This window comes from Gobius niger, assembly GCF_951799975.1.
Source record: "Gobius niger genome assembly, chromosome: 15".
NCBI lineage: Eukaryota > Metazoa > Chordata > Actinopteri > Gobiiformes > Gobiidae > Gobius > Gobius niger.
The window spans coordinates 11,627,517-11,651,479 of NC_136866.1; the positions used below are offsets into that span (position 1 = coordinate 11,627,517).

At 44.2% G+C, this 23,963-nt stretch overlaps 1 protein-coding gene across 1 annotated transcript in view; it reads right to left on the minus strand.

Annotated features, from left to right (window-relative positions):
- Window positions 1-12,052: 12,052 nt before the first annotated feature.
- LOC306974647 (exostosin-1) overlaps window positions 12,053-23,963 on the minus strand; it is a 154,314-nt gene continuing 142,403 nt past the window's right edge. Inside the window, exons 11-13 of the mRNA XM_079572017.1 lie at window positions 15,706-15,866; window positions 14,834-15,005; window positions 12,053-12,744 (exon numbers count right to left, since the gene is read on the minus strand). Coding sequence (XP_079428143.1) covers window positions 12,559-12,744; window positions 14,834-15,005; window positions 15,706-15,866 — 519 coding nt within the window. The 3' untranslated portion in view covers window positions 12,053-12,558. The remainder of the gene's footprint in view (window positions 12,745-14,833; window positions 15,006-15,705; window positions 15,867-23,963) is intronic.

Here is a 23,963-nt window from a genome sequence, read left to right on the forward strand (position 1 = left end):
GGCTGAATTACCATTACTCATATTGTTAACAGATCCTAACACTGGGTATCGCACAAGCCGGAAGCCTATTTAAACTCTAAGAGTTTGCACACACATATTTTGACTAATTTTGATGCAACTTAAAGGGACTATATGTGTTTAAAAATGTTAAAACTAAGTATTTTCGTCCCCCTACATGTTCCAGCCATGTCCTAATGTGTAGAATGAGTCCAGACCTTTTCACCATAACTGCCTCTAAAATCCTGCACTGTCACTCAAAAAGTTGTTAATTCGGGTCCGAAGTGCCGTCAAGCACTTAATATAGAAGGTGCAGTTACGCGTAAGAACTGAGGTGGCAGTAGTGAGCATAAAATGACCAACTTGCATTTAGTCTCTTTAAATGTATTTAAATAAAAACATTTTTTTTTACCATAATAACTCCTTTTCATAGTCCCTCTGAGGGTAATACAAGTGTTAATGGCATTAATAGCATTTCTCAGGTTTATGACATGGTACAGGTAAGTCCTGACTGTATTCTGTCTACAGCTTTCAGTTTGCTGATGAACATTTTGCAAAACGTTTTTATTTGGTTTATCATGATCAGAAGAAGCTAACAGGCTAACGGGCAAAGCTAACTGTAGGCAAGCTCCACTTTAGCCGTATTTACAGCCAAGTTTGAGCAGGAAAAAAGATCTCCATTGTATAATTGGGTTGTGGCACATAGTCCAATATCCCTCTCTCCCGTTGTCTTTTCTCAGACAATTAATAAAATGAAAAAAAAAAACAGCAAAATGCAACGACAGCTGCAGTGGCGCTTGCTGTCTCTAGAGGCAAAAGCTACTTAGTTCTGCTTTAAGTTGTCAAACAAATGATCATATCAGTATTGAAGCGCTTTGGGCGACTTGTATCCATTGCCATTCCCTTCAAGTATATTTAATGATTGAACTTTGTGATAATGATGAACTTTTCCAGCAGCTGTAGTTTATTTTCCCCTTATTTGATTGAGCTGTGAAAGCCCCATCTTGACAGGCCTTATAATTTATGTTTTAGTAAGTCCCCTAAAATAATAATAATAATAATGATAATATGGTTCTGAGCCCGAGGATATCATAAATCCCTGATATAATACAAGTGTAACTGGCCCCAGTGGCCCATAACTCTGGGAGAGCTCCACAGCTCTTCAGACTGAAAGGACAAAACAGCCCTCCAGCGCTCAGTGGAGGTCAGCCAATAACTTACACAGTACAATGTAAATGCCAACAAACTTTAGATATTATAACAATGGAATGAAGAGAATGAATCATGAAGTAGGCCCCAGTGTGGAGTGCACTTTCAGACGCATTGCTGTTAGGCTTTGGATTTGCACAAAGCGGACTCTGGCTTGTGACTGGCTGAGCTTCTGCCTGGATCACCATTTTGACAATTATGTAAACGGTCTGTTATGTGATTTACGAGTGTATTGACCCAAGTTTTACAGAGTCAAGATTTAAAAAAAATCGTTGCTTGTTAACCTGTAGAAAGAGGCTGTAGCGAAACAGGTGTTTGGATGCGACAAGTGTTAAATAATTACCATTGGATTTAGCAGATTTAACACCCTCCCTCCTCGCCGGGCTGTCATACACGCATAATGCAGACAAATGACCCTTGAATTGAAGCGTGTGGGGGACAACAATGAAGCACGCCCAGTCCCGCTGCAGCAGCCCCACACGAGCGTGGACGCACACCTTTTAAAAAAACGACAAACAAAAAAAAACAGTTTACCATCCAAATTATACCTCTATGACAGAACAATTCTTTTCAATTTAAATACTGATTAAAATCCCCCGCTGCTTTTGTTTGTCTCCAACCACTTACAGGGCAGAAGCGCTGATATGAATTCTCAATGGCTTTCCATTGCAAATAAAGCTACTAATGTTAGCGCTGTGCAATGGGCTGTAAGAAGGAAAAGGTAATGCATATTTAATGTCTTTAATGAGGGCTAAAAATTAGATTTTTCAACATTTCAATACGATATCGAGATTGTCATAATTGTTCGCCACAATCATTTGGCCATTTTATCAGCAGTAAACAAAGCTAGGAATACATGCATGACAGAAGACAAGGCATTTCATTGAAGAAATGTAATGGGTGTAAGGTGAACAGGATTTATATCAGAGGTTATCTGACCAAATACCTTCCCTGCCTAAATACAACTGAGTAAGTATTTGTAGTAGTGTATAGCATAAAAGTACGTACTTTCAGCTAAATTTATGACCTTGACAATGTGTGTAAATTTAAAAGATTTTCTCCAGAGGGTTTCTTTTTTCTCCCACTGGGGTTTTGGAGTTTTTCCTCGCTGTGTTGGAGAGTCTAAGGCCAGGGGACACCCACACGGCTCATCATCACCTTCTGCCGATGCATATTTGGACATTATGTTTGCCTAGATACTTCATTTGCCTCAACTTTACATTGTCTTGTTTACTGTTTTGTTTCATTGTTTTAATGTTTCTGCAGTCCTGTCAGGGAACTCCTGTTGTGATATTGGGCTGTGCAAATGGATTGATTGAAGAGAACTGAGAGCGCTGCTGTCCTGGCAGCCTCACATTCTATTCCTCGTTTCTTCCTTTAGCAGTATATGTCATGAGCTCTAACAGGTCAAACAAAAAACTTATTCATCCCACCGTGAGTTAAACACTGTCCATGTCTGGTGTCCAGCGCGGGTCAATGTCTATGGTCTGTTCTCGGCCGAAACAAAAAAACAAACAAACACAGAAGCACTTGCTGACCCACCACAGCGGAAAGATTCTTGTTGGAGAAAAAAGGTTGTTCTACTTGACATCATCATTGGCCTTGGATGTTTGTCCAGCCCACTCAATGCGCCAGGTCTGGAGCTGGAAGAACTCACATTGCATCTCCTATAGGCCATAAAGGTTACACCATCTGGGTTTAGAAACAGAAGATCGGGCCCTTTGCCTGCTACAAAATATCTTTCGGCTATATCTGCTGTATATGAGCTGTATATTTCCATTTGTACTCTTTTAAACTGTATTTTGCAAATTTAATATTCCTTTCCTTTATAACTGCCTTTATTTAATAGGAAGATCCCACTAAGATTTCTTTTAGGTCAACCCTGGCCTCCATCTTTTTCAGTGGAATGGGAAACAAGAGCACCCACAAACATACAAAGCAACTAAACAAACTCCACAGCTGCCTAATCATGTCCAGATATGGAACCCAGGACCTTCTTGCTGAACTTCTTTGCACTTTGTTGCCGCATCTGATGTATTCTCCTCACAGACGTTAAACTCGCCTATTCACTCTTCAAACCAAACCATAAAAGCTTCCTCTGCGCCAGCCGCATACTCTCCAACACAAACAGGGATCTATATTGCTCAGTGCAGCCCCGTCAGGACCCATCCGCCTCTGTCTGCCTGCGCGCCCAGGATCACGGCTCAGGTGAAGCCTCCATTTGAAGTAAAATTACATTTGGGATCTCTTTCTTCATTTGCAGTCAGGTGACGGCAGCAGGTCCCCTTTGTTCTGTCATTTCCGCAGACCACCCCTCGTCTCTCCTCTCTTTCTATCTATCTCCCTGCTCACTGGTGCACACGCTGTACACTCAAAATGGATATCACAAAGGACAGGAGTAGGACCACTAAGGTGAAGTCAGGCTGTTTTTTTTTTTTTCCACCAATCTTGCTTTTTCTCATCCTAAGCAAAAGGTGAGCCCAGCAGTGGCACACAGACACCCGCGGGATTGTGTTTTTTTTTTCTTTCTATTTTCTTACTGGTGACAAGCTGCGGCGCGTGCAAAGAGCCCCCATAAAGCATTGCAGGGAAGAGCTGAGATGTGCACTTTTACCACTGTGTCTATTTTGACTCCTGCCTTCTATCACATGCAAATAAGTTGACATTTACAGCAGCAGAGTGAGCGGTAAATATAGTCACTCGTATAAGGCCAGGTCCAATGAGGCCATAACGTTTGAGGAAAGAAAGGGGAAATGGGGACGGCGAGCCAGCAGGTGGCAATGTGAGATACAGCAATTCACACTTGGGTTTTGTGTTAGTGAGGCTCATTGATTAAAGAGTATATATATATTTAACACAAACTCGCATCCGATGAACTAACAACTTATTTCAATTATAAGCTCATCATCGATCAAACTGATCCACTAATACAATTATAAAATATATTTGCAGGGCACAAAACACTGCCAAGGCAAAGTCCCTATATAAGTGTTTTTAAGTGTTTGGAGTGCGGATACTATGTGACCAAAGTAGGGCTGGGAACATTCACATTACTGAAGTGAGCACTTTCTCCAGTTTGGCTTTACCCGACTCTAAAAGCGCCTTGAAAAAAGTGTCAAAATCGCAACAAAAATGAGCCGAAAACGAGGATGAAAATGCAACAAAAGAGCGACAAAATGTGACAAAAGAACGATTGAAAAAGTGACAAAAATGTGCGATGAAAACGACAACAAAAAAGCCACAAAAACATGACAAAAAAAAGTGATAAAAATGTGATGAAAAAGTGACAAATGAAACCACAAGAATGCAACAAAAAAGCCACAAAAATCTTTAGCAACCAAAAAAAATTAGCAACCAGAGAAAATACACTTGGTTAAGGCGCGGGTTACGGCACCAATGCTACAGCATATTCATCCTTATTTAATTAAAACAATGAATGGATTGTTTTTAATTTTTATGTAATATTATTTCCTTGTGCAAAACTAGTTGTTTCTTTAAATAGCATTAAAGCACCAAAACGTGGCATCTGTTACCTTTAATGGTACCCAGCCGGCCCTAGCTCAAGAGTTGAAAGTGAGCAGTTCTCAAAATGCTCCCTAAGAAAACTCATGTGTCTGAAACAGTCATAAACTCATAACTTTGTAGCAGAGCCTCCAGCCTTTTCCAACTCCGCTAGCCCGCTAAAACACCACGTTGTGCCATCTTTTATCACATTTAGTCAAGCCTTCTAGATTTTTCCAAAATAAAGTCATCTCGTGGAGCTTTATCCCTGCTGCACCAACCGCCTGGTGCCATTTGCGTTGTCCTCCGTCGGTGAGATCTGAGCGGGGATGTTGCGCGGGAATCCACCGGAGAGTCTCAGATCAGTAACACTGACAGAGGAGCTGCTGAAGCACAATCAATTACACTTCAAATGCGGCCTTATCACATCAAGACACAGAGTACACAGCCCTCCCTCAAGGTGGACCGCCCCGGATCATATTGCACTGTAATTGCATCTTTTATTGAAGCTAATTATTTTCAGCCGCTATCATCAAGAAAGTATGAGGAAATTATCCTAAAAGTGTGTCTAAAGTAGTTGAAGGACTGCCTAAACAAGGGATATGTGAGTTTGTCACCTTCAGCAAACTACGGATAAGTGGAGCAATTTGAAGAGCTGGACCAACATATTAGCACTTTAGCACATTACAAACAACGAGACATCATTATTTTGAAAGTGCAGGTGCAGTTTGATGTGATTTTTTTTTTTTTTGATGAGTCAGAAAAAAGAAAAAAAGATTGATAAATTAATGGTTAAGTGCAAAAGTTTTACATCAACAACTTTTACATCTCAGTTCATTACAGTGACCACGAACTACAACTACACTACCAAGGTTAAAGCCGCAAAGGACAACAAACTACATTCATGGCAGTGGCGGCTGCTCACTGACTACTTCCCCCAAGTTTTCACCCAAAAAAATACATGTTATTTCTCAAATTTAGGTACTAAATGTCAGAACAAATTCACTAGAGTTTTAATCAGGAGTTTCAGTGTGGTCTTCCCTGTCGCCGCCCTGTCCCGCAGAGCTGCCAGAAGCCTGATGTGAATTTCCATTGATGCTCGCTTATTAGAATGCAGCGTCTGATTGGCCGACTATTAATTGCTCGGAGGCTCAGCATCAAAGCAGAGGGCGGGTTGTAACACCCACCAGCTGAATGCTGATTGGCTGCCTCCGCACAAAGGGGAAAAACTGCCCCTGATGCTCCTTAGCATCAGCATTAGCAACTGTTATTGTGAGGCCACAAGACAAAACTGAAAAGACCAACAAGACAGAGATGGACTTTATTTCAGTCATGAACAACATGTTTTATGGACCCTTTCAAAAAATATATTTTTGAGGGAAAAGAAGACATTTATGGAGAGTAAAAAGTATTTCCTGGCATTAGCTCCTCCTGCTTTAGCTGCTATTAGCCACATTCAGCTACATCATGAGCCTGGTTTTTCATTTAGTCATCATTTAGTCCTTGTTTGGACCTGTTTTTTTTTCTGGTTTAGTCCCAGATTGTCTTTGTTTAGTCCAAGTCTTGCATCGTTCCAGTTTAAACCTGATGTTGGACTTGGTTTAGTTGCTGATCTACTACATTTTCCCCTAAATACTAGGCCTACTTCAATTGTTGAGTTTTAACAACATTTGATCAATGAGTCAAATATTTAAATAAATGTTGTATGCACTCAAAAGGCTGTGTGTAAAAATGTAGGCTACAATGTTGGTGCAGGTCCATGATAACATGAACTTCTCCAGTTTGAAAGACGACCAGCCGCCACTGACTCATGGCCATTATAAATGTTAATGTGAATTATTTCAATAAAACATGCTAATACCTTCTGGACAACTTGGCACAGGACTTGGCAAATATGTTTTTTAGATTCACTTTTTGGATCATGGATGCCGTCAAATTCAGAAATGTGCTCACCGGACTGTCGACCGGGACGACGGGGCATATCAACTTCCTCACACCAGGGATTCAGCTCTAAAGAAAACAGTGGAGTTGAAACAGGTCAAGGTAAAATGCTGGCCTGGGTTAAGAGAAATTCTATTACTAAGAATGTGTCTGTGTGTAGTTGTTTCACTCTCAGGCCAAACAATAAGTACCAGAAGATTCAACCTGAACTCAAACTTACTCAAACCGTCATTCCTTTGTGTATCTTAGTCGAGGTTGGATAAACATCTCATCTGACCACCGCGCGTCTGTCTGAAATGAAAACTCCTGACTTATAAATTGCGACACACGCACACACAGACACACAAACTCGACTGTAATGCTGGGGAGGAGAGACAGTGGACTTGTGTACCCAGAGCTCCCACGGGGGCTAAGTGTCAGGAAATGAGATCTGGATCAGGAGGGAGGAGGAAGTTGAAATCTAAAAAAAGAAAAAACAAAACAAATCAACACCACCGAAACAATCTGGTCTGTGCGTGGATGCCTTCCTGTGTGTGTATATGTGTAAATAAAAGTGTAAATGAAATGATCAGCACGCCAATAATGACTTTGAGCCGAGGAAGATTTCTGCTCTCATGACAGAGGAGAAAGAGAAGTAAAGTGACAAAAAAACGGTAAAAATGCAAACCACAAACAACTTGAAATGGTCTTGTTTTGAGCGGGAATAAAATAAAAGGTAATTTGAATAGGACTGTGCTTGGACTGTTGACCTGCAGCGAAACGAAATGTCAAAAGGTGCACTAGCAGCTCAAGGCAATCACTATGTCGCTATTCACACAACTCTCTTTGCAGTGACACGGGCCCTATGGAAGCCCTATAGGGACTGGAGACTTAAAGCTCTTTTCATGAAAAATGTAGACAGAGTGCAGAATGTGTAGGTATCCACAGTTGACCCTACAACCTTTTCGCTGAAAGCCAGTACCGATTACCCATCTATAGAAGGTCATCCTTTAACTTTTACTCAAATTCTGTTCTTGCATCAGGAGAAAGATTAATACATTTTAGCCGTAAATGTTTGTGTAAGCTCTCGCTCTTACAGGAGTTTTCCATCGTAGACACAAAATTCTGAATGCATTTTCTCCAGTTCAGCTTTATCCAACTCTAAAAGCTTCCCAACTGGAGCTGACAGCTGATAGGCCTGTGTAGCGCCTCATTTTGAAAGCTAAGACCTACAAAACTAATCTAAATGGTTCTTTTCCCTCACGTTGTTGCCACATTGTCGTCATTTTTATGTCATTTTTTCCCATCGCTTTTTTTGTTGGGTTTTCGTCACTTTTTTTGATGCTCTTTTGTTGCCTCTTCATCCTCGTTTTCATCTCATATTTTGTTGCTATGTTGACGCTTTTTTCAAGAAGCTTTTAGATTAGATTTGGGTAAAAGTCAAACTGGAGAAAAGGTGCTTGGTTCAGCTGAGGGTTAAGAGGTTGAAGTGTGTTAAAGCGTTTCATATCTCATCCAAGATGCTTTGTCAGCACACATGATCTTTGTTTGGCAAAAGGCTGAAAATACAGTATATCTACTGGGGGGGGGTTCACTTAATCTTTAAAGAACAGGCCAGCGTTTTTACATACTGAGATATGTTCTTACCTGAGCTTAGACGAGTTGATGCGTACCTGCCCTCAGTCATGAAAAACGACCAAAGATGTTGTTAGCATTTGGCCTCTTCCAGCATTTTCCGATAGCTCCAAACGTTAGAAGCGACCAAGCTCTTCCCTGGGCACGCACAAAGACCAGACAGGTACGCATCTAAGCTCAGGTAAGAACATATCTCAGTATGGAAAACGCTGGCCTGTTCATTTAAGTCTAACACAAATGCGCTCAACATACCTCTATCATTCCTGCTGTTAATGAATACCTATACTTAATGGTTTTGAACTTCCCTTCCACACCCTCGTGCCTTATACTTTAGATGTCATTGCGGATAACGGTGAACATTCCTCTCGCTCCGCTCTTCTATTCAAAAATCCATCTTTGCCTTTTCACTTCCCTCATAATGGCATTCGTATAGATCCAGAGACATGTCCCATTCAATCAGACAATCAGGAGTCCCCAACACCCACAGGGAGGAGATGGAACAAGTCCCCGTCTCTGTGTGCAGCCCTGGGCCCCATGATATCTGCACGGGTGACTGACCGATCCGACAAATGTGAGGGGACATGCCATTATGAGGCACCGTTGGAGAAGTGAAGAAACCCTGGCAACGCGTTGCTAAAAATGACTCCTCTCTACTCCCATCTAAGGCCCGAGCAGTGAGAGGAATCTCAGAAAGAAGGTGCGGCTCCTGCTTTAGCTTCCAATTATAAGTCCATTTGGTCATGCGTGTTAGCGGGGCGAGCGGGAAGCAGGAATTGGAAGAAGAAAAAAAAAACAGATTTGAATATTTAGGCTATTTTTCCCCCCGAATGCACTCCTTCTCATCGCTCGGCGCCAATCAATTTCCCCATTCGCTAACCTTGGAAACCGTTTAGGGTCACGGCGAATCAATGAACGCCCCCCCCCCTCTCATGAGAAGACGAATAATTACCCCAAGTCTATGAATCAGAAAAAGACAGAGACCGAGCGGAGGGCCCGGGCCGGTATGATTTATTCATGCGTTTGTTATTTCGCCGCATAATAAAGCCGTAACGAATGGGATGGATGCTGACGGATTTGAAAAACTAAAGAGCGAGTTGGGAGATGAAAGGAGAAGGGAACGCGGGGCTGTCGGGAGTGATTGAGTTTGACATCGTGATGCGGAGATGGGACAGAAGACACATGATGGGGGGGGGTCACCGTGCGCTTAGTGGTCACTACCTGCAACCAACCAAAGCAATATAACAAGTGAAAACCTTGTGAAAACCTTCTGATGCAGGCAAATGGAAATGAAAGACCGAAAAATCACAAATCCGAGAGGTAATTCAACCCGGCCTTCTTCACCATCTTCTTTCCGTGCATGTGTCTTCGCCGAATGGTCCCTTCAGACTGCACCGAGCACACGTCCAGGCTCACTGTCCAAATACGGGGTAAATGGGAAGAAGCGAAGCGGTTTAGAATCCTCCGGGGGGACAGCACGGATGATCAGGTCTCATCAGTAACACTGTTCTTATTGATCATAGGGCCTTTAACAGGCTTGTACAGGGAAAGAGTCTTCTGAACTTGGGGGGAGGAGAAAAAGCCACAAGTAATTTCAGCTGAAGAACATGCGCAATACGATAAACCTCTAACAAAGTACTGTTTCTGAGGTATGAACAAGGACTTTCGATTGTCGACTACTGTGGCAATAGGCGACTAGCGCTAACTTTTAAAGCTCCACATATAGTTTTGCTCTTCTGGACATTCAGCCGATAAGAGCGAGCTGAAGCCGGGGCAGTCTCTCCACTGTCATCGGGCACCACGACCCATCGCTCTCATCAACTACGATCAAACACTCCGGAACCAAAAGCTTTTTTGCTTCAGACCTTAGATATACAAGTAAGATGATCCTACAGTACAAAGGAGTACAGATGAGGCAAGGAGGAGGAGAGAGGGGAGAGGACGCGGCTCTATGCAATGTTTCTGGGGGTGAAGGTAAAAAGTTAAAATCTAGGATATTGAAATAAGCCACTATATTGTATTCTAACTCAGAAAACTAAGAAAATAAGCTACAAAACTTTACGGATTCGGACGTGGACACTAATGTACTCGATATAAATGAGGCGTTATACATCCACCATTAATACAACATCATCACACGACTAATCGACTCGACTCAACTATTTTGACAGATAACTCAACCTTTAAAAATCTGTAGCCGTTCAATCAATTATCAGTTATAACTCATGACCATAAAACACGCCGGGGGTCATTTACTAAGTGTTTTTCTCATGTTAAAATCCACAACACGAGCAGCATTCTCTCATTTACACATCCGATCTGGAGCCCTAATGCTGTGATACAATTTCAAATGTTAAATGTGTTTCAATGTAAGCTTGCACTCGCTTCTCTTGATAAATGACCCCATGATACTTGAATGCTTTGTCTTCAGGGTTTTGAGGCGAGCAGCGTTCCCTTATTGCCTGTCTCAACATTGAGGGGGCGACTGCAGAAATAAATATGCAAATCAATCCATTTAAGAACAGAAATACCGATTATCTTTAACATACAATACGTGAATGTCTTCCCCTAGTGTGCGTACAAGGAGTCTGTTTGTATAAAAACATGCCTCAGCCTCTTCGCCTCCTTTCAGACGCTCACGGGAGCAGCAATCGTAAGTCCATTGTTTTGCATCCGCGCTGACCTCGCGTGCACACGCGAGACACGGCCCGTTTTATCCTCATCAGGAGAACGTGCGGCGGCCGTGATCCAGTGCAGGTGGTTGTTTCTCAGTCTCTGGAGTCCTCTTTTGGCCTTAAACACCATTGGTCTACATTAGATAACCTGCGCATTAGGCCCCGGCGCACGCAACGTTACAGAGGCCGCTGCAGGGACCATCATAATGTATCATAAGTGCAAAAAACTGAAATCCCCAAAGCCAAGTGGAATGAAAGCCATTGTAGCTGGCAGTAAATCATCCACTGGGTTAGTGCCAGAGCTGGAGCAGAAGAGGAGGAGGGCTGGACCGGATTCCACAAGCAGCACAAATTTTATAGAAAACAGTCTATAGGAGTATTACACAGTGACAAGCTGAATAATGTCCACTTTGCATGACAGGCTGCTGGTCAGAACTGCTATCTATCAATGAAGATACCGATAATATCAATGTACCTGGCAACAGATTTGAACACTGGGGAAAAGTGCACTTACATTTGTGATAGATGGCAACCAATTACTATTTTTACTGCTATGGTTTTGACAACTATGTAGTTTTAGGTGTAGCTCTATATAGTTTCTCAGTAGGAGGAAAAAGTGAGTACTCCGTCTGGAATTTCTTAGATTTATGCTTAAATTTGTCATAAAATGTGGTCTGATCTTTATTAAAATCACAAGAATAAGTAAGCAGTGTCTGCTTTAACTAATACCACCCAAACATTTACATTTTATCATATTTTTATTGGCCATAACATGTAAACATTCACAGGACAGGGAGAAATAAGTGAGTACACCCCCTGGCTAAGCGCTAATTAGACACGTTTATGTAAATGTTTAGGTGGTATTAGTTAAAGCAGAGACTGTTTGCTCATTCTTGTGATTTTATTAAAGATCCGACCACACTTATGACCAATTTAGTCAGAAATGTAAGAAATTCCACTCAGCTTTTCCTCCTACTGCATCACAGTGTAAGTAAACCATTTTACATTTACATTTTAATTAGGAATTAAAGGTAAGGTGTAAACAAACTCAATAACGAGCATGACAAAAAACAAAACATTTTGACCCGAGAAAGGTTTATAGTTTCCATATCATCTCTTTATTCTTAATTTTAACTTTTTTTACAGACAGGACTCCTGCTGTAAATCTACATTATTATACAGTGGGTACGTTGCGATAGTCTCTCAATATATGAGGCTTAATTGACTTCAGTTCAGTTCGTTTTTAGCCCCAAAGACGGCACATACTTCCTTACTAACACATGACTTTCCACTGGATTCGACCCATGCAACATGAAAGAGTTATCAGCAGTAAAGACCGCGAGTTCCTTTGGCTTTGTCTAGCTCTTGTTGCATGTGGATCCATGCATGATACACTGTTGGGTAAGGATCCTCAGAGGGCGAGGATATGCACAGTCACTCGCCGCTATAAAGAATGTACTGTGGTTTTTATAGAAATATGATTACGATTCCAACACATACTTTGGTGTTCAATCATTTTTTACGTCCGTTGCATGTGCGTATTTTCATCGCCTCGTTGTCCCCCCACACGCCCTGAATCCAAAATGGGGCGTCCAGAGGGGGGAAAGGGGGGTTGGGTGTGCTCTCACAATCGCTCAATGTCGCGGTATTTCTTCCTCAGGATGGACACCTGGTCCCGGAAAAGCACGGGGTCCAGCCTCATCTGGGAGTGCACCAGGGGCATGAAACCGAGCCAGCGGCTGAAGGCGTTCATGCAGGTCTGCCTCTGGGCGAAGTGGTCCGGGTCGGCCCAGCGGGACGTCTTCGAGCCCTGCAGAGGCAGACAAGATAAACAAACTTTCGCTCAATTTGAATAAATAACCTAATTTAGTCCAGAAAACATTTTACACTGTACAGTTAACCTCTTAAAGGAGCAGGCCACCATTTTTACATACTGAGATATGTTCTTGCCTGAGCTTAGACGAGTTGATGTGTACCTGTCTGGTCTTTGTGTGTGCCCTCAGTCACGTAAAACGACCAAAGATGTTGTTAGCATTTGGCCTCTCCCAGCATATTCCAACAGCTCCAAACGAAGCAACCAAGCTCTTCCACGGACACAAAGACCAGACAGGTACGCATCAACTCGTCTAAGCTCAGGTAAGAATATCACAGTATGGAATAACGGTGGCCTGTTCCTTTAACCCTCACCTGAACTGAGCTCATTTTGGCTTCACCCAAATCTAAAAGCTTCTTGGAAAAAGTGTCAAAAGAGTGACAAAAACGGGGATAAAAATGCAAGAAAAGAGCAACAGAAATGTGACAAAAAAGTGACAAAATGTGTGACTATAATGCAACAAAAAAGGCACAAAAGAGTAACAGAAAAGTGACAAAAAAGTGACAAAATGTGTGACTATAATGCAACAAAAAAGGCACAAAAGAGTAACAGAAATGTGACAAAAAAGTGACAAAATGTGTGACTATAATGCAACAAAAAAGGCACAAAAGAGTAACAGAAAAGTGACAAAAATAGATGAAAAAGTGACGAAAAATGTAATGAATAAGTGACAAAAATGTGACAAAAAAGTGTCAAAAGTGTGATTAAAACGCAACAAAAAAGCAATGTAAAAAAAATAGAAAACGTGACAACAGTGCATGGAAACACAAGGAAAAAGATCAGTTTGGATCCGTTTTGTAGGTCTTAGCTTTCAAATGAGGTGCTACACTGGCCTATAGGCTGTGAGCTCCAGTCGTGAAGCTTTTAGCTTTGGGTAAAGCTGAACTGGAGTAAATGCGCTTGGTTAAGGCGGGGGGTAAGAGGTTAAAACAGTCGATGCATGTTTAGTGTCAAACCAAGGACGGGGTCAAGTTTTTTCAATCTGCAAAGTTCCCTCAAAGTTGCATAAAATGTAATCTCCCAATTTGCTACGCCGTCTTAACTGATCCTAACTGACATGTGCACTCAACTTGTTTGTTTGTTGTGCATCAAGACAAAATCACCCTCCGCTAAATCATTTGATGCTTCGAAAGACACTAAGTAAACGCTTGGGGTACAAGAACTGGATTGTCTTTACTTTCCTCGCAGCTGAAGTTCATCCTGATGGCCCCGCGCTGTAGTCATGCCGAGCAGTGGCCCCGCCTTGGTCTAATGGGGCGATGGGGTAGCTGCTGTTAGATGAGCTGGGACATGGGGGCAGCTGGGGGTAAGATTGGGGCCAGTGAACCCCATTGACAATGTGAAAAGAAACGGGACGAAATTCATCCCGTACTGCCGGAGGTCACCGAGGTCAAGTCACACTCCAAGTTTTCAGCAGTTGTCATTTTCGGAAAGCCTCCGGGACGTGAGACATTGGTTTGTGAAAGAATTAGACAACTAACTTTACTCGCAGAAATAGCGGCCTAAGAGCGGCGGCGCAGAGGCCCTCGAAAACCGAAATGACAAAAAAATGTTGAGGAAAGTTTGGTTTGCTGCCCTGCCTTCACAATTAAGACATTAATCACAGGGGTCCATACTGCAGACTCATCGTCCTGCTGCGGTCAGGCTATCAATCACCACAGGCTGACCGCGAGACGTGTGTTTAAGGACTGGCACATCCACACCAGGGAAGGGGAAAGACGGAGTGAGAGAGCGAAAAGAAGGAAGAAAGAAAGGGGAGGAAAAAGGGAAGTCCTGAGATAAGGTCAGAGTGGTACCAAGCACAAGAGGCAGACGCAATCAGTCATGAAGAGGCACATGCTGTTCGCTAAATCATGGCCAGATCATTAAGTTGCTCATGGATCACGCAACATAGATCCTTGTCAGAAAGAATGATGGCATGACACACATCACGGAATGTTAAGGCTGATTTTAAAGTGTTTGTGAGTAGTACTGTTCACATGAGTGGTATTCTGTGTATTGTTTTGATTTATCGTCTGTCTGGTACCTGTGTCATCATGGTCTCCTTGTACTGCTTCTTCTGCGTGACTTTGATGGGCGGCTGCTTGGTCACGGCCGACACCAGGAAGTTCATGAGGATGTCTTCGCAGTTGGCCATGCGGTCCACCGTCTTCAGCAGGTTGGCCGGGACGTACCGCGTGAACAGGTAATGGTAGTACCTGCAGGAGGGAAACGAGGAGACCGTCTTGTTTGTTCTTTTGCCGGTTTTGCTCCTACTCCCACTCCAAGAAGGGGCTGCAACGTTTGCACCCTAACCGGCATCTCCGAAGCACTAGATCACTGTCAGCCCTTCACCTCTACCCCAAGGCCTGCTGTCCCACTCTCTCCGTCCCTCTCTCTCCTAAACCCAATCACATATAAGCTCCTACCCTTCCTGGAAATGCCCCGGCAATGCTGTTCAGGTAAGTCGTTCTTTTAAGCTGTACTGTCACTCAGCGCTATGCCACAATAGCAGGAACATTCGCTCACCAAATATGAATCGGCAAAGGAGTTTCTAAATAACGAAACGACCGGAGAGCTGCATAGAGAATTGAATCAATGCAGCATTCAGGAGAAAGCTGTTTATCCACAAGACAAGATGCTTCAGAGGGGAGCACTTGTCTCCACTCAATTCATTGCACCACTGTCTCCTTTGGATTGGCTTTATAAAAGGACCAGAAAAAAGATATGTGTATTTAATTTTCTTTTTCATTACAGTGCTAAATGGTTTGCAAATGTCTACACAGTGTTTTTAGATAGACATTTAGAAGGTCCATCAGGGTATAGGGACAGCAGACAGTAGTTCTAACAAACCTAAGGTCACGTCGTAATCTGATAAAGTCATATTTTCCCTTTCGAAGATACACTACAATGCCATACCTGTGGTAGAAGGCCGCCCCGGTCAGTACCATGGAGTAGTCGTTGGTCCATTTGGAGGTGTAGCCCCAGCGCGATCGGGAGCTGTCCCAGTAGTGACTTCTGGCTGGATACCCCACAATCCTTTCTGGGAAACTCTGCCAAACAATGAAGGCAAAATCCACCTGAGAGCGCACACACACACGGAGAAAACAAATGAGCAGGTTAAATGGAAAACAAAGCTGCGGCGGGATAGAAAGTACAAAGAAAGGCCTGATGCAAATTTGTGAAATAAACAGGCAAAAGCCATTTAGGGTTGAAACAGCTGGTCCCGGGGTAAACAGATCACAGCAGCCACATCAGATTAGCTCCAAATGGCTTTAGTGCATCACCAGTGCGGAGCCACAGCGCCTTTAAAACTTCACAAATGTTAATTGGCATTTCATTGTCGTGGGTAGAGAACACTGGATGAGTGGCTCTCAATGCAAATTTTTTCAAGACAACAGTTTTGTATTAAAAAAAAAAAAAACAGGTAGGTGAAAAACATTTGGTTCCGCCCTCTACGTCTCTCTTCAGTGTGTTACCATTAGTCACCAGGCAGCCTCTCCCTTCATTAGATAATCTCTCTGTACGGTGTATGTGATGGAACTGACAATAATGCTAACTCTGATCTTTGACATGATTGTGAGAAACTTGAAAAGCCCATTTTGTCATAATTAAACACAACTCCTCTCCAGTTAATAGTGGCCTAATGATCTTGCACAACAACGAAATTTAGGAGGTAAAACGTTGCCTCCAACTGTTATGATGTTGTTGGTCAGGTCTAGGTTCAGCAACACTATGTGTCCAGAGAATGAGATTAGCTGAAGATCTTGAATGACCAGGTTATTCCATCAATGGATTTCTTCTTCCCTGATGGCACAGGTTTATTCCAAGATGACAATGCGCACGTTGTGAAAGAGTGGTTCGGGGAGCATGAGGCACAATTTCCACCACAGACCACCACAGAGTCCAGATCTGCACCCCATTGAGGATCTTTGGGATGTGCAGGAGAAGGCTTAGCGCAGTGGTCGCACTCTCCCAGCATCAATGCAAGATCCTGATGAAAAGTAATGCAACACTGGATCTTATATATTAACCTCGGCTTTACCTAAATCGAAAAGCTTTTTGATCGGAGAGCTCACAGCCTATAGGTCGGAGTAACAGCTCATTTGAAAGCTAAGACCTACAAAACTGATCTAAACTGATCTTTTTCCTCACTGTATTGTCGTCACTTGTCACTTTTTATACCACTTTTTGTTCCCTTTTTGTCACATTTTTTGATGCATTTTCAACCTTGTTTTAGTTGTTATTTTGACGCTTTTGTTCAAGTGTTCAGGTGGAGATTAAGAGGTTAATGTGTGTGACCTTTTTATTTGTGGCAATTTTTTGTCTTCGAGATCGGGTGAGGATCTCAGTTACCCAGGAGGAGCTCGGAGTGGAGACGCTGCTCCTTCACGTCGAAAAGGAGCAGCTGAGGTGGCTAGGGCATCTGTTCCGGGTGCCTCCTGGTCGCCTGCCTCGTGAGGTCCCAGGCATGTCCTATTGGGACAAGGCCTCGTGGAAGACACAGGACACGCTGGTGGGACTATGTCTCCGAGCTGGTCTGGTGTCGCCTCGGGGTCCCCCCAGAACAGCTGGAGGAGGTGTGTGTGGATCGGGAAGTTTGGGCATCTCTGCGGAGACTGCTGCCCCTGTGACCCGGCCCCGGTTAAAGCGGAAGAAAATGGATGGATGGAATTTTTTTTTTGTAACTCTCACTGAAGCTCTTTTAGCTCTTTTTTTTGACAGTCCAATCAGTTGTGGCATCAGTAGGGGCACATGCAGGTAGGAATCTAAAGCGTTACTCACTATATTGAACACTCATTGTAAGTTCCGCACAGCTCTTATTCAGTGCGATATGCAAAGCCTACACAGTCCTTGAAGGGGATTGAGCCACCTGACGAGAACCCCCTTCAGAATCGAAAACTCCTATTAAGACATTCCACCCGAGACCGCGGCGGAGAATGGGGGGGATCAGCACATAATGAAATAGTTGATAATACACACAGGCACACACATACCTTTTCGCGCGGCCACAGTGGAAATTAATTACCAAGAGGAGGTGAGAAGAGGAGGAGAGTGGATGTTCTTTACTGATACCTCGCGGCTCCTGTCACCAATCGTGTGAGCAATTACTGTACAGATCCTCGCGCTAAGCCCACAGAAAAGGTTGAAGCTGCCAGTCCAGACGTTATGTGTCACCATTCCGCAGCACGGCGCCGAGAAAGGATTAATGATATCATGCAAATATCATTTCGCCTTTACGGATTAAATTGCTCCTCATAATGTGAAGTGACGCGTGGTGGGATACGTGTGACGGCAGACGGATCCGCCGCACTCATAATCTGTCCAGACTAATTACGGAATTAAACACAAGGGTGAGAAGGAGAGGGGCAGAGCTGAGGTGTCTGTGTCAGGGTGCGCAGGGATTGATGCAGGGTTTCCGCAATGCAAGTCTCAGCGGAAAGTCAGTGCTCATTTGAGGTGATGAGAAAGTTCAGGTGGCTGAGGGTTATGCTGCTGCGGTGGTGGTGATGAGGAGGTGGGGCTTGGTCGGCCACACATGACTAAGACAGGAGGATGACATAGTTTGCGGAATTCATGTACAGCGGTTCCCAACCTTCATTGTCCCATGTACGACTTGAAGCATTCATTTATACTCCGAGTACCCCCTAACTCGAGGATCCTGAGTGTTATGTTCATCATATAGCTAAAACAAGGACAGAACAAAAATAAAGCACTGGACTTTCTGAAACCGCTTCCTTCTTCCCATTGCTACCCACTTCCACTAATTCCTCTGTGAAGGCTCAGAAGGTCCTTAAGGAGAGCACTGGGAGCTGTGGCTTTCAGACCAGACGGACTTTTCCACTTCTCACCAAGCAGACACGCCCTTTTACCGCGAAAGCACTGCCCACTAATGTTACAAGAATCATCAAGTTCCATTTACATCATATATTTCAGCTTCTTCAAAACTTGCTAATACAATTTTTTTTTTTTTTTTTTTTTTTTTATAAACAAATATCTAAATGATGACTCTTGACTCTTCTAAATAAACATGGAACTGAAGTTGTCTGGTGCTTGTTGCTCATGGGGCTGCTCTCCGGTGTAACACACACCTGTGAGTCTGCATCGATGCTGACTTGCTATGAAGGAGCTTATAAGCCACTCCTGCTGCTTTGCTTCGCGAGAGAAGGAGGACACGGTTTCGGAAAGGGCCAAAGACAAGAAAGCAAAACAAAACAGGGGAACAAAAAACAAATCATGACGAATCATACTCTAAAAATCAAAGCTTTAAGAGGCAACTCCGAGTATCTCTTGACACAATATGATTGCAGTAACAGATATGGCTATTCCCTCTGTTCGCATGGATCAACAATAAGTTAAATGTTATATATAATCCATCCATCCATCCATTTTCTTCCGCTTTATCAAGGGCCGGGTCGCGGGGGCAGCAGTCTCAGCAGAGATGCCCAAACTTCCCGATCCACACACACCTCCTCCAGCTGTTCTGGGGGGACCCCGAGGCGACACCAGGCCAGCTCAGAGACATAGTCCCACCACCGTGTCCTGGGCCTTCCACGAGGCCTTGTCCCACTAGGACATGCCTGGAACACCTCCCGCGGGAGGCGACCAGGAGGCATCCGGAACAGATGCCCGAGCCACCTCAGCTGGCTCCTTTTGGCGTGAAGGAGCAGCGACTCTACTCCGAGCTCCTCCCGGGTAACTGAGCTCCTCACCCGATCTCGAAGGGTGCGCCCAGCCACCCTACGAAGGAAACTCATTTCGGCCGCTTGTATTCGCGATCTTGTCCTTTCGGTCATGACCCAAATCTCATGACCATAGGTGAGGGTGGGAACGTAGATCGATCAATAAATCGAGAGCTTTGCCCTCCGACTCAGCTCCCTCTTCACCACGACAGACCGATACAGCGACCGCATCACTGCTGACGCCGCACCGATCCGTCTATCGATCTCACGCTCCATCCGTCCCTCACTCGTGAACAAGACCCCGAGATACTTGAACTCCTCCACTTGAGGTAAGGACTCCCCACCAACCTGTAGAGGGGAAGCCACCTTTTTCCGGTGGAGAACCATGGCCTCGGATTTGGAGGTGCTGATCCCCATCCCGGCCGCTACACACTCGGCTGCAAACCGTCCCAGAGCGTGCTGAAGGTCCTGGTTCGTTGAAGCCATCAGAACAACATCATCCGCAAACAGCAGAGATGAGATCCTGAGGCTCCCAAACCGGACACCCTCCGGCCCCTGGCTGCGCCTAGAAATTCTGTCCATAAAAGTTATGAACAGAACCGGTGACAAAGGGCAGCCCTGGCGGAGACCAACACGCACCGGGAACAGGTCTGACTTACTGCCGGCAATGCGAACCAAGCTCCTGCTGCGGTCATACAGGGAACGGACAGCCCTTAACAGAGGGCCCCGGACCCCATACTCCCGGAGTACCCCCCACAGGGCACCACGAGGGACGCGGTCGAACGCTTTCTCCAGATCCACAAAACACATGTGGACTGGTTGGGCGAACTCCCATGAACCCTCGAGCACCCAATGAAGGGTATAGAGCTGGTCCAGTGTGCTACGACCAGGACGAAAACCGCATTGTTCCTCCTGGATCCGAGGTTCAACTATCGGCCGGATCCTCCTCTCCAGCACCCTGGAGTAGACCTTACCGGGGAGGCTAAGGAGGGTGATTCCTCTGTAATTGGAACACACCCTCCGATCCCCCTTCTTAAAGAGAGGGACCACCACCCCGGTTTGCCAATCCAGGGGCACTGTCTAAGATGTAATTGTGTTAACCATCCATCCCATCCATCCATCCATCCATCCATCCATCCATCCATCCATCCATCCATCCATCCATCCATCCATCCATCCATCCATCCATCCATCCATCCATCCATCCATCCATCCATCCATCCATCCAACCATCCATCTACTTGTCCACAGAAGGACGGCCTCACGATTCTAACCGGGCCTGTTGGTCTCTCATAAGGGGCTTCTGAACAAATTTGTGACGAGAGAAAAGTTGCTTTGTTTTTGTCAGAGCAATTGGTAATGCTTTAAATCTGGATGTAAAAGTTCACTGACTGTGTAAATGAGAATGTCTTGCTTGTTTTAACAGTTTGGTTGGAGTTGTGATCAAAGCGACAGAGAAACCTTGTGGACCTCGGTGAACTAAACTGAGATTACCCTTAACAATTAAATCAAGGTCTATTACATTAAGGCAAGGCAAGGCAAGGCAAGTTTATTTGTAGAGCACAATTCATACACAAGGCAATTCAAAGTGCTTCACAGTTGAAAACAAATAGAATCAATAAAAACATCAACATAAAATTAATCAATTACAGTAAAAGGCGAGAGTGCAGATAAAATACTTTCAGTCATATGCATTGGTAAAAAGAACTGTTTTCAGCCTGGATTTGAACATTGTCAGAGTCGAGGCCTGTCTCACATCCTCGTGAAGACTGTTCCAGATTTTAGCTGCATGAAACTGAAACGCAGCCTCACCGTGTTTATTATTGACTCTGGGAACCACCAGGAGGCCCCTCCCTGAAGTTCTCAGGGCCCGAGATGGTTCATACGGCTCTAACATGTCAGAGATGTACTTTGGAGCTAAACCATGAAAAGACTTGTACACGAGCAGAGCTGTTTTAAAGTCTATTCTCTGAGTGACAGGAAGCCAGTGCAGAGACCGGAGCACTGGACTAATATGGTCATATTTCCTGGTTCTTGTCAGGACTCGAGCAGCAGCGTTCTGGATGTACTGTAGCTGTCTGATAGCTCGTTTAGAGAGGCCAGTGAGTAGGCCGTTACAGTAGTCTAACCTGCTGGAGACAAATGCATGGATAAGTCTCTCTAAGTCTGGTTTTGACACTATTCCTCTGATCTTAGCAATGTTTTTCAGATGGTAAAAAGCTGCTGATGTTATTGCTTTGATGTGGCTGTTTAAGTTCAGGTCTGAGTCCATGATTACTCCTAGATTTCTAACCTGATTTTTTGGTTTTAGAGAGAGAGACTCAAGGTGACTGACAACACTTTGTCTTTGAGCCTGTGGGCCAAAACAATGATCTCAGTTTTGTCTGAGTTTAGTTGGAGAAAGTTGTTTTGCATCCACAAACTGATCTGTTGGATGCAGTGACAGAGAGTATCTACAGGCCCATGTTCACCAGCCGTCAGTGACACGTAGATTTGAGTGTCATCTGCATAGTTGTGGTACGACACATTGTTGCTGTTTATTAGCTGACCCAATGGAAGCATGTACAAGTTGAATAAGAGGGCTCCCAAGATTGACCCCTGGGGGACTCCACAGGTCATGGCAATTTTGTCTGAGACACAGTTGCCAATTTCAACAAAGTACGTCCTGTCCTCGAGATAGGACTTAAACCAGTTTAGAGCAGTACCAGAGATTCCCACCCAGTTTTCTAGCCTGTGAAGTAAGATCCCGTGGTCCACTGTGTCAAAGGCAGCGCTCAGGTCCAGCAGAACTAAAACTGAGACCTTACCTGCGTTGGTGTTCATGCGGATATCATTTGTCACCTTGATCAGAGCTGTCTCAGTGCTGTGGTGGGGCCTAAAGCCTGACTGGAAAGTATCAAACACATTGTTAGACAGGAGAAAGTAAGTGAGCTGCTGATATACTACTTTCTCTAGGACTTTTCCTAAGAATGGCAGGTTTGATATGGGCCGGTAGTTGTTCATTACCTTGGCATCAAGGCTGCTCTTTTTTAGAAGAGGCTTAATGACTGCTGTTTTCAAGGCCTTTGGAAATGCTCCAGTCTGGAGTGAGATGTTAACTAACTGAGCAAGTTGTGGTAACAAGCTGGTCAGCACAGACTTCAGAAATCTAGTGGGTAATTCATCAAGGCAGCATGTCCATGAACTCAGACCAGAGATAACCTCTTCGATTGTTTTGTCAGTAACAGGTGTGAAATGTGTCAGCTCAAGGTGTTTATCTGGTGGCAGAGTTTCTTTTTGTGTTGTGGAATTTATGGCATTTTTAATGCTTTGGACTTTGTCATAGAAAAATATTGCAAACTCATTACACTTAGATGTCGAGATTAGTTCTAGGGGCAGTAAAACTGGAGGGTTAGTTAATCTGTTTACTGTGGAAAACAGAACACGAGAATTGTTTCTGCAGTTTGAGATGATTGTAGAGAAGTACTCCCTTGCTCCACGCAAAATCTGGTTGAACACACAAAGCACTTCTTTGTAAACCTCAAAATGAACCTGGAGCTTTGACTTGCGCCATTTCCGTTCGGCTTTTCGGCACTCCCTTTTCTGTGCCTTGACCGAAACTTCACTTCTCCAAGGTGCCTTTTGCCTATTGTTAACCATTTTAACCTTGACAGGAGCAATAGTATCCAAAACATTTAAGACCCTTGGGGCCCGATCTTGTGCATCAAAACGCAGACGATAGCGTGACATTTTGCGCTCAGTCGGAGCGCACTTTGTGATCTTGCCACTCCAGACTTAGCGCATTTACGTGGGTGGAGACGCACACATTTTCCTCCAACCAGATCGACTCCGTGTCCAGGAGAGTGGTTGTGTGGGAGTGGGGGGTGAACATGTGCTTTTGTTTTGCTTCGCGTTCACGCCGAGCGCGGCCGATCCGCGCCACAGCGGACGCTGTAGCTCTTTTTCTCTCGAGATGTGAACATCGTTTAGCTCACGATGGGGTAAATAAAGTTTTTAGTTTGACCTGTGAGAGCCTAAGGCTTAAGAAAGAACGCAAGACAGCGCAATGTAAACGAGGAAGTGAATGTCAGCCGTGTTTCCATCAGTGCAGTCACCTCCTCTTGTGACGCCCCCTCACAGGTGGCGGAGGCGAATGGCACATATAGCGCCGCCACTCGGAAAATATTTCGCCAAGAGCCTGCGCCGCCCCGTGCGCCGCCACAAGATCTGGCCCTTGATGTGTAAGAGTCCAACAGATTATCAACATTAGAACATGGGGCATTTTCAAATCTGATCATCTCCATAAACTGTGTCTTTGTTTTATCATTTATGTGTCTTCTTTGAATAACTCCAGGCCCAACCACTGGTTTAGGTGTAACACACAGGTCAAAGAAGACACAAAAATGATCAGATAAAGCAACATTAACAACATTCACATTTGATATATTAACACCTTTTGTAATAACTAGATCTAGAGTGTGGCCTTTGTTGTGAGTCGCCTCACTCACGTGCTGA